Genomic DNA, 15,898 nt, shown 5'->3' on the forward strand with positions numbered 1-15,898 from the left:
TAGCCTTGAGATACGGACTTCAAATTTTGACACGATCATTTCTTAGCTAAAACGATCATTTTCAATAACGAACTTATAACATTTAACAAATAAGGGACGGCCTAATGTTTATTCAAATCGTATTGAATCTGTATAAAAACAATCCTATCCTCTTCCGTCGTATGAGTCCCGGTGCTTGCTTATCAATTTAGAAACTCTTAAGAAAAGAAGGGAAATTGCATGTATAGCTTTTATAACCAATCTCATCTCACAACGCACTCTATCGGAAAATTAATTAGCGAGCTTAAATTTTTGTGCTCTATTTCGCTCTTTAAGATCACGTAATATATTTCAGCTCAAATCGCTATGAAATTCATATGCTATAAACGAACCAATGAGCTCATTAATGAATATCTATGATAAATACTGCGAAATAATCGATTTAACTATGTCAAGACCACTACTAAGGAAAGTCCTAAATGGTAGATCTAACGACACATAAAATGTTATATGAGTCAATATCTGTAAATTTATTCATTAAACTTGTAGTCTACTCTGATTGACGAAATAAATAAATAAATTATGATCAAGATATAGATGTGGAGAACATCTTCTCTGAAGAAAGTATTCAAAAATTTTGCATAATTCTGGAGATATTCATATCAAAAGGACTGTTCGAGGCATCTGTCCTATAAATAGGACGCTGCACTATGGGGCGGCTCCATACAAACAGATGACCAAAAATATTTTCACGTCATTTTTATAATGTCTTGCTCCTATTCGTAGGGTTTATGCCTGAAAATATGAAAAACATGTTGAACAGGTTGTTTCAACACGACAGTTTCAAACAGCATGAAATTACAAGGGCATTGCATACCTTTAGGCGTTTAAGGATTTCTGTTCCTATTTACAAAATGGATTCCAATTCATAAAAACACGCTTCGCTAAGAGATCCAAGACCAGATTTAGACTGCACTATGATTGATCTACCGATAAAAGTGGCCAAGACAACCAAATATTTCCTCAGAAGTATTTAATGGCCAAAAGGGTGATTTCATATAGCAATATCTCAATCATCGCCGACAACATGATTGGAATTGCAGAATAGCAGCTAGTAGCAGCCACATTTGATTTCAATGCCTCCCAGGATTCTAAACTAAGACATAGAAATAGTCCCGAAGCGAAATTCAGCGAAACTTTTTTTTTGTATGGAACGGTTTGTATGGGATTTTTTTTTAATTTTTTGATCTGGCATCATTTAATAGTTTTACAATCAACATTTCTACGTCTGATACGTCTTTCGAAAGGTTTATAAGCAAGCTTTTAGAAACCACTTTAAAAGTTTGACATTTTCCATTTAAGCCGAATATATGCAAAGTTGAACATTTCATTAATTTTACCAAAAACTGGCAATGGTCTCATTCTGCTGCCAATATCTCGATAAGTGTAGGGATTAGCAAACTAATATTTTAGGGTTTACTGGTCCAAGTGGTCTACTTCCAACTACCGAACCTTAATCTCAAATTGAATTAAGTCAATTTTCGATTTTTGGCCACCTGAACCCCCTTAGTGCGCTGGGCGGATATGGGTTAAGGAAAATTCGAATTATTTATATGATTATGAAACTCAATTTTCACGAATTGGATATCATTTAGTAGGTAAACAATAACAGCTTAGGGAAAACTATTCGTTAGCAGAAACTGATGCAGTGGAAAGTGTTTGTTTGAACATTTCATAAGGTGGGTCAAGCTGATCAATGCTACCCCGCTGATTAATGATACCCCGCTGATTAATGATACCCCGGTGATTACGGTATTTACTTATTCAAGGCATTATTCTTTCAAATAAATGCGAACATTTCTGAATTGATGTTAAAATATTCTTTTCCACCTGTTTGTATGGATCTGCCATGGCACATAGTGCTCTGGTTGAAAACAGTGTCTTTTGTATCAATATGGTTATAATACATTAGCGACCATGCGTCTCCATTGCTTCGAATCGCTATATGTAATGACACATTCCAAGCGTTACGTTTTGCGCGAGAATCAAACTTTTGCTTCCAAAATTTGTTATGTTGTTAAATACATGCTAACCGGCATATCAAACGATCAGATTTGAATAGAAGATTCATTTTATGCTTTCTGATTGGGAATTGGACCTTTATACTTCGAAAGAAATCAAGAAATACAGCGTAACGGGACACCATCGCAAAAAATGACGAATTTTGACCGAATGACAAGAATTTTGCTACTTTCCAGAAGCAGTTTTCAAAGTTTCTGGTACTATTCGAAGAATATATGTAATTATCTTCATTTTGGTGCAAAAAGAATCAAAATCGATAGCAAGAGCCCGGAAATATCGTTCAATGAAGTTCAAAAACCGCGGTGTAGAAGTGCGTGGAATGTGTCAATAGACACAAATTTTACAGTTGCTGGAGAATAGATCCTCGAAAACTCGCTTGTCTGTTTTCTTTCACGTAATAGCTGTTATCCATTTGTTCCAAGTGACTAGAGTTTATCAAATTGGAGGTTTCGAATGAACATTCAAAAAAGATTCATGTTTATTTATGAATGCTCGTCAAAGTATAACAAGAGCATGTTTTGGCATCGTAGATTAATTCTCAAAAATCCCATTTGAATAAGCTTACCTAGTGGACGTCTCTCTTAACGTGCCAGAGCATGTTTTCGATTCATAAAAACTCAATTCGTAGGTCATAATAGTGGCATTTTTTCAGGGACGTTCGCTCAGCCTTAATTTATTCGATTCATTACGCTTTTTTATTTTTGGATCTAATCCAACAATAAAATTAAATTTATGACTATGTTTTCGGACAGATTTACAGATAGAATCGTATAGAATCGGCAAACGGTGAACAGAAACAGAAAGATAAAACTTCGCGAAGGAAGCGGGCGTTTTGTGTCTGAGAGAAAATTATTGTGAATATACATAACGTGCGTGAGTGTGGGCAAGTGTGTGCTGATCTGGACCTAATGCAGCTGGCAGCACGTGCGCCCAGGTCCAGTTTGGCCAGCTGTAGTCAAGAACCAATCCAAGTGGTAGCCGTTACGAGTCAACAGCAAGTGCGTCGAAGTTCTAATGGATTCACGGCCATTGATGTGGAACCGGATGACTCTGCGCCACAGGCGAGACATCATCGGGCCGAATCTGTGTTGGTGTGCGCCGTGCTGAATTCCAACAACGGAAGCAATGACGGTGGCGACGAGGACGGATGCCGGCGACGGAGACCCGCGGCGAATTCTCATCATCCGCCGAGGAATCCGTCGCAAAAGCAGAATGCGAATAAGAGCTCTTGTCTCAGGGATTGCCTGCTGTGCAAATGCTGTAACAAAGGTGATCAGTCGCAAATCGTGAAGTGATTGAAACGATTCGAATTAAAATTTTTGTCTGTTTGATTCGCGTGTCTGTCTTCTGCGGCACTAGGAATGGAGGAGTCCACCGACGCGGCTGATACCGAGGAAAATGGTTTCGAGAGTGAGTATGGTTTTCATTCGAGTTTTCTTCTTTGTCTAGAAAAAATGTTTTAGAAATTTATTAAACAAAATCTGTGTATACAGAAGAAAGGCAGATGATGCGTGACCGTGTGTAGGTGCGTGTGCGTGTGGTAGGTCACAACAAAGCATTGAAGACCTAAGTGTGCTAGACTTGAAGTGAATCTACAATTGGTATATACGTAGTATTAATACATTTTAAGTGATTCGCCAGAAGAACACATCATTTTCAGATTTAATCGAATGTTTTGGCTATATTGAGTTTGCATTGGGTGTATTTCAACGGCAGCTGAAGCACTCATACAAAAATTATTACAGTTTTATCTGGACCAGGAACATCACAGATGTTGACCAAAACATAAAGAGTAATACAAAAATGAACTTGCAGTGGTTCTCAGGGTTGTTCAAAAAAGGTGGTCGATATTAGGAGATAGGGTATCGGGATGCTTCGTTGGCATAGTCCCCTCGTTCGGCCTATCTTAACGTTAACCAAAAACTCAAACAAACACGCCGAACTGGATATCGGAAAAGCTTTGCCCCAAACACCTGTAACATTTCGTTTCAATTTTAGCACTTTGGAGTATTGAAATTGTATGAAAATGTCACTTTGTTTAGCTTTTGTAGACGCCATGATTCTTCGACTTAGTGGGTAGTCTACACACATGATCATAAATGGCATGATTCTGGAATATTTCGAATTGCCTTTTCAATAACTGAACATTTGATGCGACGGTCAAAGATGCAATTTTGAATTTGTATGTTTGATTTTAACGAATAATAACTATTTTACAAATTACATGTGGGCCGAATATTGAGGACATTTTTTTCACTATGTACCCAAATCTTGGCCCATCAGTAAAGTGACGTCAAAAACACCGATTAAGTGACGCCAACAACATTGCTTGCGTAAGAACCAGAAAGAACGAACAGAAAGATAGATTTTGTGTGCGGTGACTGTAAAAATATAACACAATAATCGGGTTGCATTGTTTTCGTTACTAAAAAGAAAGAACTTTAGTTTAAGTGATTTATTTATAGTTTTTTTTTGAAAATTTGGCTCCGAAAATGTAATTTGAAAGTATGATTGGTGAACAAACAGAGATAATACCTCAGCAGAAATATTGAAAAAATGAGATAATTAGTGGTTCTAGTGCATGGAAAGCAATAGGCCAACGTTGTATCCACTAACAGGCCAATTTATGTACCATAGACCAACGTTGCATACCATCACATCGAATCTTTTCAACTTAGTTAAGTAAATTCTTGAATATTTACGTTAGTTTATTGCTAATTTAGAGAAAACTTTCCGTTTTACGGTAGAACGAAAAGCTACCGCAGCTGTCAGACTACTGATTTTCACTGAGGTATCATCGATCTACCTTAGCGAGCCCTAGCGATGCCTTGGATACGACGCCGATGATCATTGTTTGTTGTTGGTTTTCAGTTCAATTCACCTTGCAAGCATGCTTTGATTTGGCCTTCAGTTTCAATGATAGGATGATTTTCAAGCCTGCGGTAGGACTTTGACAGCTGCGGTAGAACTCGGCGGCTACCGCAGAGTGGAAATTTTTCTAAAAATCCGCAATACTTCCAATTGGTGAAACATGCATTGCCTAGAGTGCGTAATAGGGTCAACATATTATTTCTAGTGCTATTAATTCATGAGTTATGGTCAAAATTGTCAAGGCGGTTTGCAAATTAGGCCAAGGAATGATCCATATACCCTATGTATTCGTCTAAAATTTTTTAACAAATATTACAGGACTATTATCGTATTATTGTTAAAATGCGTTTTATGAATCCGTAACCATGTAGTGCAAAAATATAGCACGCCCTCTGTGTATGGGTTCAATATATCAATGTATATTTCATAGAAAAACGATAAAGTGCGACCCCGATTATCGTGAAACTTAGTGGGTTTATAGTTTATCAAAAAAAATTAGACCCGTATTTTTTATTTCATCATTAGGGTGACCAATTTTCAGAGAGGGTGGTCCTAAAAATCTAGGTTTTAAAGAACTAAAATTTTTCAAAAACTCATAACTTTTGAACCAGTTGACTGCTTTTAAACCGTTTTTTTTGTTTGAAAGCTATTGAATTGTAGTTTTGAGGATGTTGTGTTTAGATGTTGTTGTTTAGATACATGTTGTGTTTAGATGCAAAAAATATGCGTTTATTTCAGTTTTTTTTTCACATTTTCATGGTCTCGGGATCAAAGGGATACCCTGGTTTTATACATATTTTTATCAGAAAATTCAGGAAATTTGGCGTAACATATAAAAAAATCAGATGTATGTTTTTGTGTTTTTGAAATATGTTTCATGTGTGCCAAATTTACCCATACAAAATATTTACCAACAACACCAGCCACCATTAAGAAAGCAATACAAGGTATAGTTTTAGGAGGATTTTCAATATCAGGCAATTTTAGAGCAGCTAGTATTTTTTTATTCTTTGTTGGGTATATAAGTCACTGCGACCAGTATTAAAATATATGGCTCTCTATATTCCAAAAATCAAATCTCAAAAACTAAAAAACATACATATCTGATTTTTTGATATGTTAAGCTTTCCTGAATTTTCGGATACAAATATAAATCCAGGGTATCCTTTTTGTCCCGAGACCTTGAAAAAGTGAAAAAAAACTGAAATAAACGAATATTTTTTCACTTAAGGACAAGATATTTGGAGTGCATAGCTCAAAATTTCTAGAGCACCGGTTTTTAGAACCGTCGAACGATTTTGGATGAAAATGCATCACGCTAATTGTTCAGTGGTTGTCAACAGCATGATGCATTTTAATCCAAATCCGTTCAACGGTTCTAAAAAACGGTGCTCTAGAAATTTTGAGTAATGTACTCCAAATACCTTGTCCTTAAACACAATTTGGCCTCCTCGACATATTTTTCCTTAAAACTACAATTCAATAGCTTTCAAACAAAAAAAAAACAAGTTTGAAGTTGGTCAACTGGTTCAAAAGATATGATTTTTGAAAATGTTTAGTTTTTTAAAACCTTGATTTTTAGGACGACTCTATCTGAAAATTGGTCACCATAATAACGAAATAAAAAAAATACTGGTGTAATTATTTTGGTCAACTACAAACCCACCGCAACTTTCACGATAATCGGAGTCATACCCGTTTTTCTATGGAATGGCTGCAAAGGTCTATGATTTGTTTTCTCTCGGAATTTTGTCCTGCCACGGTCGCCATCTATTTAATAGTTAAGCACAGTGATGCAGGGGCCGAAAAAAAAGTCGAAAAATCAACTTCTGTATTTTGATACAAAATAATTTTTTTCTCAATATTTGAATAGTCTTTTTTTAATTTTGTGCTGATTGGACGAGAATTATTTCTTTAAAGAACGTCCATCACGCATGAAATTAAAACTCCCATGTACGGGAGAACAAAAATAAATTCAACCAAGATTTATTATATGAGCATACATTTCACCCTAGGTTTATTTGAAAGATGTTTTTGTCAGCTTCCAGAAAATCTAGGGGTCATTTTGCGCAAACTTACATACATAAATCCTCCATGCTATCCAAAACGTCCAGAAGTTTTGAACTTATTATACTGAATATTTGAACTTTGTTCATTACATTCGAAGATATATTTTGAAATATGAAATGATAGTAGTCATGACATTGTGATGTTCTTGGCAACATGAAACGTTTTGGTGTTCAGACTTTATTCGTGAGTAAACGAAGCTGGCAAAAACACGCATGTGATTCGCGAAGCTTCGTGAGTTTTTTTGCATTTTGACGAAAACGCATTTTAACGACTGGCAGTGCTGCGTTTCAGGAATAATGAAGCATAAAGCATTAGTTTATGTTGGATAATCACTGGATTTGCTATTTATTATAACAACAATAAAATGCATTTCCCGCATCTCCACTAGTTCTTCACGAATAAAAACTCATGAGTGTTTCTGTTTTTGTTTTGCTTCTTACTCACAAAGCAGGTGGGTGCGAATAAACTCACACACTGTTTACTCTCGGAATCGTGAGTAAGCCTTTTGTTCGTTTTACACTCGCGAATTGCTACATGATGAGAGTAATTCCATCACTGGTCAAGGTCTTTATATCTACACTTGTAACGAAGCGTCGGGTACATATCATGATATATCCCTAGAATTAATTTACATAATTTACTAAAAGATTCAAAACTATTATAACACTTAATATTTACATTGACTTAAAATGACACCAAACCGAAAACAAAATTTGAAATCCAATTAAGTAACGATAAACTGATATCAAAATATGATATCAATTTGTTGCAGAATACAAATCATGTTTTCGATTTGCTGAAATTTTGTTGTTGGACTTTGCTCGGGTAAGGTCTCCACATCTACACTCGTAACACAGTATTGGCCACTTTTCAACCGCAGTATATATAATACGTTTTGGTAGTCATAGAAGTTTGGCTCTTCAGAACTTTTAGATTTCTCAACAAAACAACAATTGTTGTTCCTCATTTGGAAGAGCTACTCTTTATCATTGGATTTCTTGCTTTGACTTCCCAGATAAATCGTAAATAACTTTTTCATGGTTTACGGTTTTCGTCCATTTTTAGTTTAACTTATTGTGGTAAATTTCCCATGCAATGCAAACAAAAGTGTTTTGCACACATTGATTAAATCACATAAAACGATTAAACAGATGATATACTTATACTGTTATTGTTCAACAGCACAATTGTGCTGGTTCATCACGAAAACGATATGGTTTGAATTTGTAACGGTCAATCAATAGAAGTGCACAAATATCAGATTTTGCCCATTTTATTCATACATACATATAATGCAAGTAATCAGTAGGCCGTCACTTATTTTGCAAATATTGGAAATATTATAAGTTCGTTGTTGGAAAATGATCGTTTTAGTCAATAAATGTTTGTGTCAAAGGGCCCAAAGTTGTCAAAAATTGTATAGGATCAAAAAAACATGGACTTTTTTTTCGACGAAATAAATACGCTATTCAACTAGAACCGATGATTTTATGAACCTATAGGGCCAAAAATGTACTTAGAATTGCGATATCAGCACTCGTTTCCAAGTTATTGAAAAAAAAAGCAACCGAAAATCAACATTTTTGACATTTTTTTAGATCCCAGAGGAAACCTACACTATTTTGCTCAATAATTTAAAAAAGGAGAGAAGATATCGCAATTCTGAGCACATTTTTGACCCTTCATGGTCCTATAATCATCGGTTTTAGTAGAATAGAGTATTGATTTTGTCGAAAATAAATTTATGTTTATTTTTATCCCATACAATTTTTGACAACTTTAGGCCCCTTGAGGGACTACTTAGCCTTGAGATAAGGACTTCAAATTTTGACACGATCATTTCTTAGCTAAAATGATCATTTTTAAACAACGAACTTATAACGTTTCCAACTTTTGTAAAATAAGGGACGGCCTAGTAATCAGGCCCGGATTAAGGATTGTGAGGGCCCGGGACCAGAGCTGATGTGAAGGACCCTTGGAGGTACAAATGCGATGAGCAAAAAGTTTTTCTTTATTTTTGAACAGTACTTGAGCAAAACGGAAAAATTAAGTTAATACTTAGAAAGCAAAAACGGGTTTTGTGGGGGCCCCTAAGATGTGGGGGCCCGGGGCCCTGGCCCCGGGATGGATCTAGTTTCACGAAAGGAAAAAATAGTGCTGTCCCGTCTTCGAACCGGGCACACATAAGTGTCCCACAACATGGCAAAACTCTCGCCAATGATGAGGAGCACAAAAGATCAATGATCAATTTTTTAAAGGAATCAAAACTATTTGAAGAAGTTTAAAAAAACCTGGACAGCGAATAAGGACAGCATGCCACTTCTAAAATAAGGAAACTAACTCAGCGGAAAAAGGACATGGTAGTTGGATAGTACAGCCTAGAAACAGCAACACAGATCCTACTAATCCCAGCACCAACTTCTTTTATACCTTCCCCTCATCCACCATTATCCACTACATCGGCAAAGATTCTGTCCACATCGTCCACATCCACATTTAGAGATCAAGCAGTTAGTAACCATGCGTCTCCTTCTGAGAATTTTTATTTCAAAGGAAACACATATGTAGGGTACGAGTGCCATGAATAATCTCATGCTCCCAATTTCATCCTATTCGAAAACAAGCGATAAAGGCACCAATTGATTCCGTTCTTTTTGGTTTCATGCGGGCTCACTATCAACAAAAAAATGCAAAAATAAGAAACGAAACAAACAGCGCTTCATTCCTTTGTTTCAAGTAGAATGAGAATGGAACCCATATGCTTAATAAGGGAACCCTACCCGAGCAGGAACGAATAACTGACACATAACTGGAGCATACCAAAATCAGGTATCATAACAAGACGAGGTATTGGTCGGTTACCCAAGTATTGAAAATAACTTATTTTGGTGTTTTCCAGGTATTGATAAAATACCTCGACGAGTTATTGGTTTGGTGTTGAGGACTGCTTGAGGTATTATTCAATTATGGAAAAATCGCTTTTTGTATGAAAAAACGCAGATTATTATTTAGGTATTGCCATACCTGATGTCATTATTCACGTGTTATGCACAGAATACACACCAGTTATTATTTTTGGTATTTTACCTCTTATGCAGGGCTTCTTAATACCTCATTGAGGGTGTAGGTATTCGTTATTCCATACCTGAGTTTGGTATTCTTCAGCTATTTTCTCCTGCTCGGGTACCCAACGTCCGAGCTAGAGAGATGAAAAGACAATAATTTAATTGATAAATCAAATATTTTTTATGGGTTAACGAACCAATACGGCTGTCATTTTCTCATTCACTCTGATTATAGACGTTGGAACAAGCGTTGGTACATTTTACCCTGTGGAACTAATTTCGTCTATCGAACAGCATTGTTAGTGTGCAGTTATTCCAGCGTATATCTTGTTTTGATGTTGAGACTTGAGAAATTTATAAGTAGCTGAAACCCAACACCCACATGCTCGCCTTGACCGTGAACTCGCTTAAAACGATAGTTTTTTTTTGCACCTTAGTAGAGTCTGGCCTTTTCCTGTACAGCAGCCGTCCAGATTCCAAAGACAAAATGATTAAAAATAAACACAAGTCGGAGGTAAATCACCTGTTGACGAGACCGTGTGTCGCTCGCTTTGCTGCAGTTGTTTGTTTGGAAGTTTATTTTCAGCCGTGTTCTCTAAATACAACTGCGACAAATTAATCTTGTTTTGATTGTGCTGCATTCATCGATGGCGCAAGCTGTGCTCATAAGGGGTGCTGGGGTTCAAGTGGTAAAAATACCCTAAGAGAGCTGAATACATGCTCGGGTTAAACATATTGAAAATTACATGCCTAGTGAATTTCATTTCAGTCGTATACATTTCCAGTCCTTGACAATTTAGTCGATATATCATGTAAATGTGTGAGATACAGGGGGTGGCCAAAATGTTTGGGAAAGACAACTTTTTTTTTTCTCTCACAAAAAAGATCAACATTCTGTAACTTTTCAAAGAGTGCATCAAAAATTCTCAAACTTTAACTGTTTGTTAACCTATTATGATGATGACATTTTCACCCATATAGAGGAAAATGAGTCAAATTTACAATACCACACAAAATAGTTATTTATGCAACGAGTTGCATACAACATTTTTTGCAATGACCAAAATTATTCACTAGAACATGATCATTTCCGTCAGTACCAAGGTCAGTACCATCATGTTTTGCGGTAGTTCAATGGGAACGACCACGTGTTCCAACATACTAGGCCCGAGATTTGGATCAAGCAAGCTGTGCTATAACCATCACAGTTTTGCAAGCTCTTACCGTGGAAACAGTGGCAACCAAGGTGGAAACTCAGATTGTTGATCAAACAATTGCATTATGGTTCGTAATGCAACTGAAATGAGTTGCATTATGAACCATAATGCAATTGTTTGATATAGTGCGAAAAAGCAGGCCGTTTCGGTGATAAAACGGCAAGTGAAAAGTAACAATTTATAGTGCCGAGTTGCAAAAAATACTAAATGTGTTCTTCCTTTTCGAGAAAGATCCTAAGTGTCAATCCATCATAACTTTTTTCAACGTTCGAAAAGTACTAAGGTTTCAAAGAATTTTCAAGCATTAAAATATTGTTGATAAACGTTCAAAACTTTATTCAAATCGGTTCACTGGTCTCCGAGATATGACAGCTCAAAAATTAGTTGTCAAAAAAATAGTGTTTTACGAGAACGGTTCTAGCTTCGCGAAAGATTAACCAATCGAGCTCAAATTTGTATCAATGATGCACATATAATTGGTTGACAAACAGTCAAAATTTGAAAATTTATGATGTTACAGTTACAGCATGTTGAACTTTTTTGTGAAAGATAAAAAAGTTGTCTATACCAAACATTTTGGCCATACCCTGTACTTTAGTGTTGCCTGCTTGGAAGCTGAACCATCACTGTTAAAGTTTCTCCGGTTGGATTAAATCAATAACACTAGTTTACAGCATTTTTGAACTCGGTAAGCTGATGATCATTTTTGGTGTAGAATCATGCCCTGAGTACGAAAACGTGAAGGAAAAAAATTACAGTAGAGCGGAAATTTTTTCGACTTTTCATACAAGGTTGATGAATTGAAATCGATTTTTGTTCTATTTTTAAGCAACGTCGCTCAATTCACACATCTCATTCATCGTAATCAATGCTCCGATTGAGCTGATTTTTTTACTGTAACTTTCCTACATATGATACGTCAAGTAAACGTTGAGAAAGAATTTTTAGATTGTTTCTTTCTTATTGAAAAAAAAATACATTTCTTCAAATATTTTTGGAAATTTGGCTAAAATTTAGGAAGATCGTCCCTAAAACTCGCCAGTATCTTGAATTTCATCAATCTGACGCAAAACCTGCATTCAGATGATCAAATGGTATTGTATTCAGCTTTTAATTCATGGAAAAAGATTTGAAATTGGTTGAACAAAACGCAAGATATTTGAATTTTAGTAAATTCCATATTTTAAAAAGTTGTAAAACTCGATATTGAGCTAAAACTCAAAAACTGCTCTACTTTAATTTTTTTAAAGCACGGTTTCGAAATCAGAACTAAATTGTGCTTCAAAAATTTTGGTCGTTGACAGAAGTTCACAACTTTTATTTTATTTTGTAAACTAGTGTAATCAATTAATGAAGTGTCTGATTTAAATGTGTTCCTTGGTAAAGTTGTAGCTGATGTAGCCTAGGAGTACTAAAGGTCAATCAACACTCTAGGGCATTTGGGGAATTCTAAAAACGTCGTTACCCATAGTAATCCCATACAAACTTTGAAGGGCTTGTGCACTCTCAATGTTCAACCAAATCAGCTCAATTTTTGGTAGAAGGCTTAGAATCTGGTTACGAATCGAATAAGCGGTGTGGAGCAAAAACGATTTTTTGAACCTCGCTAATCTATATTTAGCTGTAGTCCCCAAGTCGGCTGATGCCCCAATATCCTCCTCATTCATATTCACATCGTTCACATTAGCGTAGCTAAAATTTGTAAAAGGGAGGGTAAAAGAAATAACCAAAGAAACGTTTTTCAAACACTTAGATATGTACTTCATTATGGCTTTACGTCCCAACTGGGGTAGAGTTTGCTTCTCAGCTGGAGTTTTGGCATATATGCGGTCAGACAGGTCACCGAATGAAAGAATGAACAGCCATGAAAAACAACAGGCATATATTAATTCATTAGGGGGATACACTTAACAGCGTAAACTGATTAAACGTTGCGATCACCAAGGCAATCTTTGATTATTTCATTCGCAAAATCAGGAAACATTTCAAATAAGCAGAAAATCATGGCTTACGCAGCAATTTAATATGTTTAGTGAGTACCCCTATTATGTTCTTTTTTTATTAAGGGTCTCGGGAGAAACATTTCTCGAAAAAACCGCCTATAACATTAAGGCGAAACTCATTTGTTTTTGATTTTCCATTAAATAACGTAGCCATGTTTTTTTCAAAATCGGTTTCCATACACATGTAGAGGAAGAATCAAGGTATCTCCTGATTATTCTCCTGGAGGAACATATTTTTTGTTTTTGCAAGAACCATTTTTAAACAAAATTTAAAAAAAATGGGTTTCTCAAAAATGTAAAATATTTAATATAAAAAAAAACAAAAATAAGGAAATGCCTCCAGTCTCGCTTAAAGAAGGACACGGTGTGCCAAAAACCGTTATTAACAAATAAAAATGTCCACCCAAATGGCACCCGGCATTCGAAAGATATACTATTCTAGTATCTCATCCCAGGCAACACACTTGGACATTAATAAGTTCCTGTAATTTGTATGCAACTATATTGCAAGTTCTGCCATTTGAACCAATCGTCTTATTAACGACTAAATAGCAACCAAAAAAGCGCAAGAGGTGGAGCCAATATAAAACATCCATTCGTGATATAAACGATTTTATAACGCAATCGAATTATAACCAAGATATAACTTATAATCTGCTTAAAAATGGTGACTGATTCGATAACTAGGCAGCTAGTTACCACCACCGTCACTGCCAGTTATTATGCATCAACATTTTCGTTCTTGTGATTGATAAATTGTGTGCATGAATATACCGCAAATAAGGCTGACCGAGAACGTCACGCATTTTAGCTCCGTATTCTCAACGCGCCTCAGTCTACCTATCATTTTGCGAGTGAAAATTTAGGCATTTGTGGTAAAAATTAACTCGCCATATTGCTTTGGCGGAGTTCATTTCAGCAGCTTATTCAATGTCCCCATAAAATGCTGAAAATAATTTTAGAATTTAGAAAGATACTATTTGCTGAATCATGTCTATGGGAATCCGTAATGACAAAGTAAAACAATGCTGCACGTGGTACACGGAACCGCCAAACTACCAAAAATTGGATTCTTTTGACGCAATCCTATAGTTCGGCCCAATAAGTCAACATTTGAGTGAATCCATTAAACTCACACAAGGTAAATTACCTTTACCTCCAACAAAAAATATACTCAAGAGTAGGTAAATTCAACCCCAGACCCCTTTCATTCAACCCAAATTTCATTAAATCTACATTTACCCCAAATTGGCTTATTGACCACAATGACCCCCGTTGGATGGACGCATCTCTGTTTATTTACGACAACATCTGTGGGGGAGAGAGGAAAAACAACTTTATTTTGGGTAACTGATTCTGAACGACAAGAGGCTGTCCATATATTACGTACCGAAAATTTCACGTTTTTTGTAAAAAAAATGTAAACCCATTGTAAAATTTTTGGTTTCGCAAGTTTCGACTAATAATGACGTTTGTTTTCGTTTTGCTAGTTGTTATAAAACTGTTACACCTCACTTTGGCATTAACAACAGGTTTTTATTTGTTTATTATTTTGTTTGTTTCATGAAAACTCAGTTGCAAAATGTTTGCAACGATGATCATTTCCATTTTAGTTGCTGGTGCTACTTGGGATTTGAAAATCTGAAAATGTTTTATCGAGGGAAACTTAAGTGTTTGTGATTTGAAGATTTTGAGCCTTTTCTATAAAATTTTCTTATATGAGTAAATATGCGCGCACGGTGTGCCTGGAACCACTATTAACAAATAAAAATATACATCATATTGCCATCCATCATTCGAAAGATACATATTTCATTTTAGCATCACCTCAGAAAATTTGAAAATGTTTCATCGAGGGAAACGAAAGTTTTTACTGTTTGAAGGTTTTTCTCTATTTTCATAGAATAAGCTCATACATTGTCATAGGATGTTTCAATGGCACTTCAAATTATGTATAAACAAATATTAAAAAGTTTCACAAACACCATTCCAAAGATACAACATTCAAACAACTTCTTTGGAAATTTGACAACATTTCATTGAAACGATCGCAAATTACAGTGGTTTGAAAATATAAGATATGATTAAGTATATTGAAAATGTAGCAACTTCATAGAATATTATTTCAGTTTCTCATGTTAATCATTCCTCGCAATGAATATATATTTTGTAACTCATCAAAAACTTTGATTATATATCACATTTTATGCGATACTGTTACAAAACTCAGTAGGTGTTTTTAACGTGTTTATTGACAAAGCGATAGTATGCATATCTCCAATGACATTGAATCAAAGCTTAAAATTGTTGATACTGATGACCATTCATATGAAATATTTCTGAATTCACGACGAACACGTTAGTAACATGACGTATATTTAAAAGCTGGCTAGTAAAAAGATTAGCATTTAGGTTTACTTCAAAAGCTCAATATCCTAAACATGATCTACAAAGCTTCCTACGAATACCAAAACCTTGGGCTGTTAATTCACTTTAACTTTCGTTTCACCATGAAACGTTTTCAAATTCATCGACAAGATACCAACATATAAAGTGCTTAAAAACAAAAAAAAATCAGTGTCAAACTCTTAGAAACTTTATGTAGTCAACG

At 35.5% G+C, this 15,898-nt stretch overlaps 1 protein-coding gene across 1 annotated transcript in view; it reads left to right on the forward strand.

The window, feature by feature from the left end:
• Nucleotides 1-15,898, forward strand: part of LOC109429237 (Kv channel-interacting protein 4) — a 165,227-nt gene that overhangs the window by 45,813 nt on the left and 103,516 nt on the right. The window contains exons 2-3 of the mRNA XM_029862848.2: nt 2,814-3,330; nt 3,421-3,471. Of these exons, the coding sequence (XP_029718708.2) occupies nt 2,970-3,330; nt 3,421-3,471 (412 nt within the window). The 5' untranslated portion in view covers nt 2,814-2,969. The remainder of the gene's footprint in view (nt 1-2,813; nt 3,331-3,420; nt 3,472-15,898) is intronic.

This window comes from Aedes albopictus, chromosome 3 (genome assembly GCF_035046485.1).
Source record: "Aedes albopictus strain Foshan chromosome 3, AalbF5, whole genome shotgun sequence".
Classification (NCBI taxonomy): domain Eukaryota; kingdom Metazoa; phylum Arthropoda; class Insecta; order Diptera; family Culicidae; genus Aedes; species Aedes albopictus.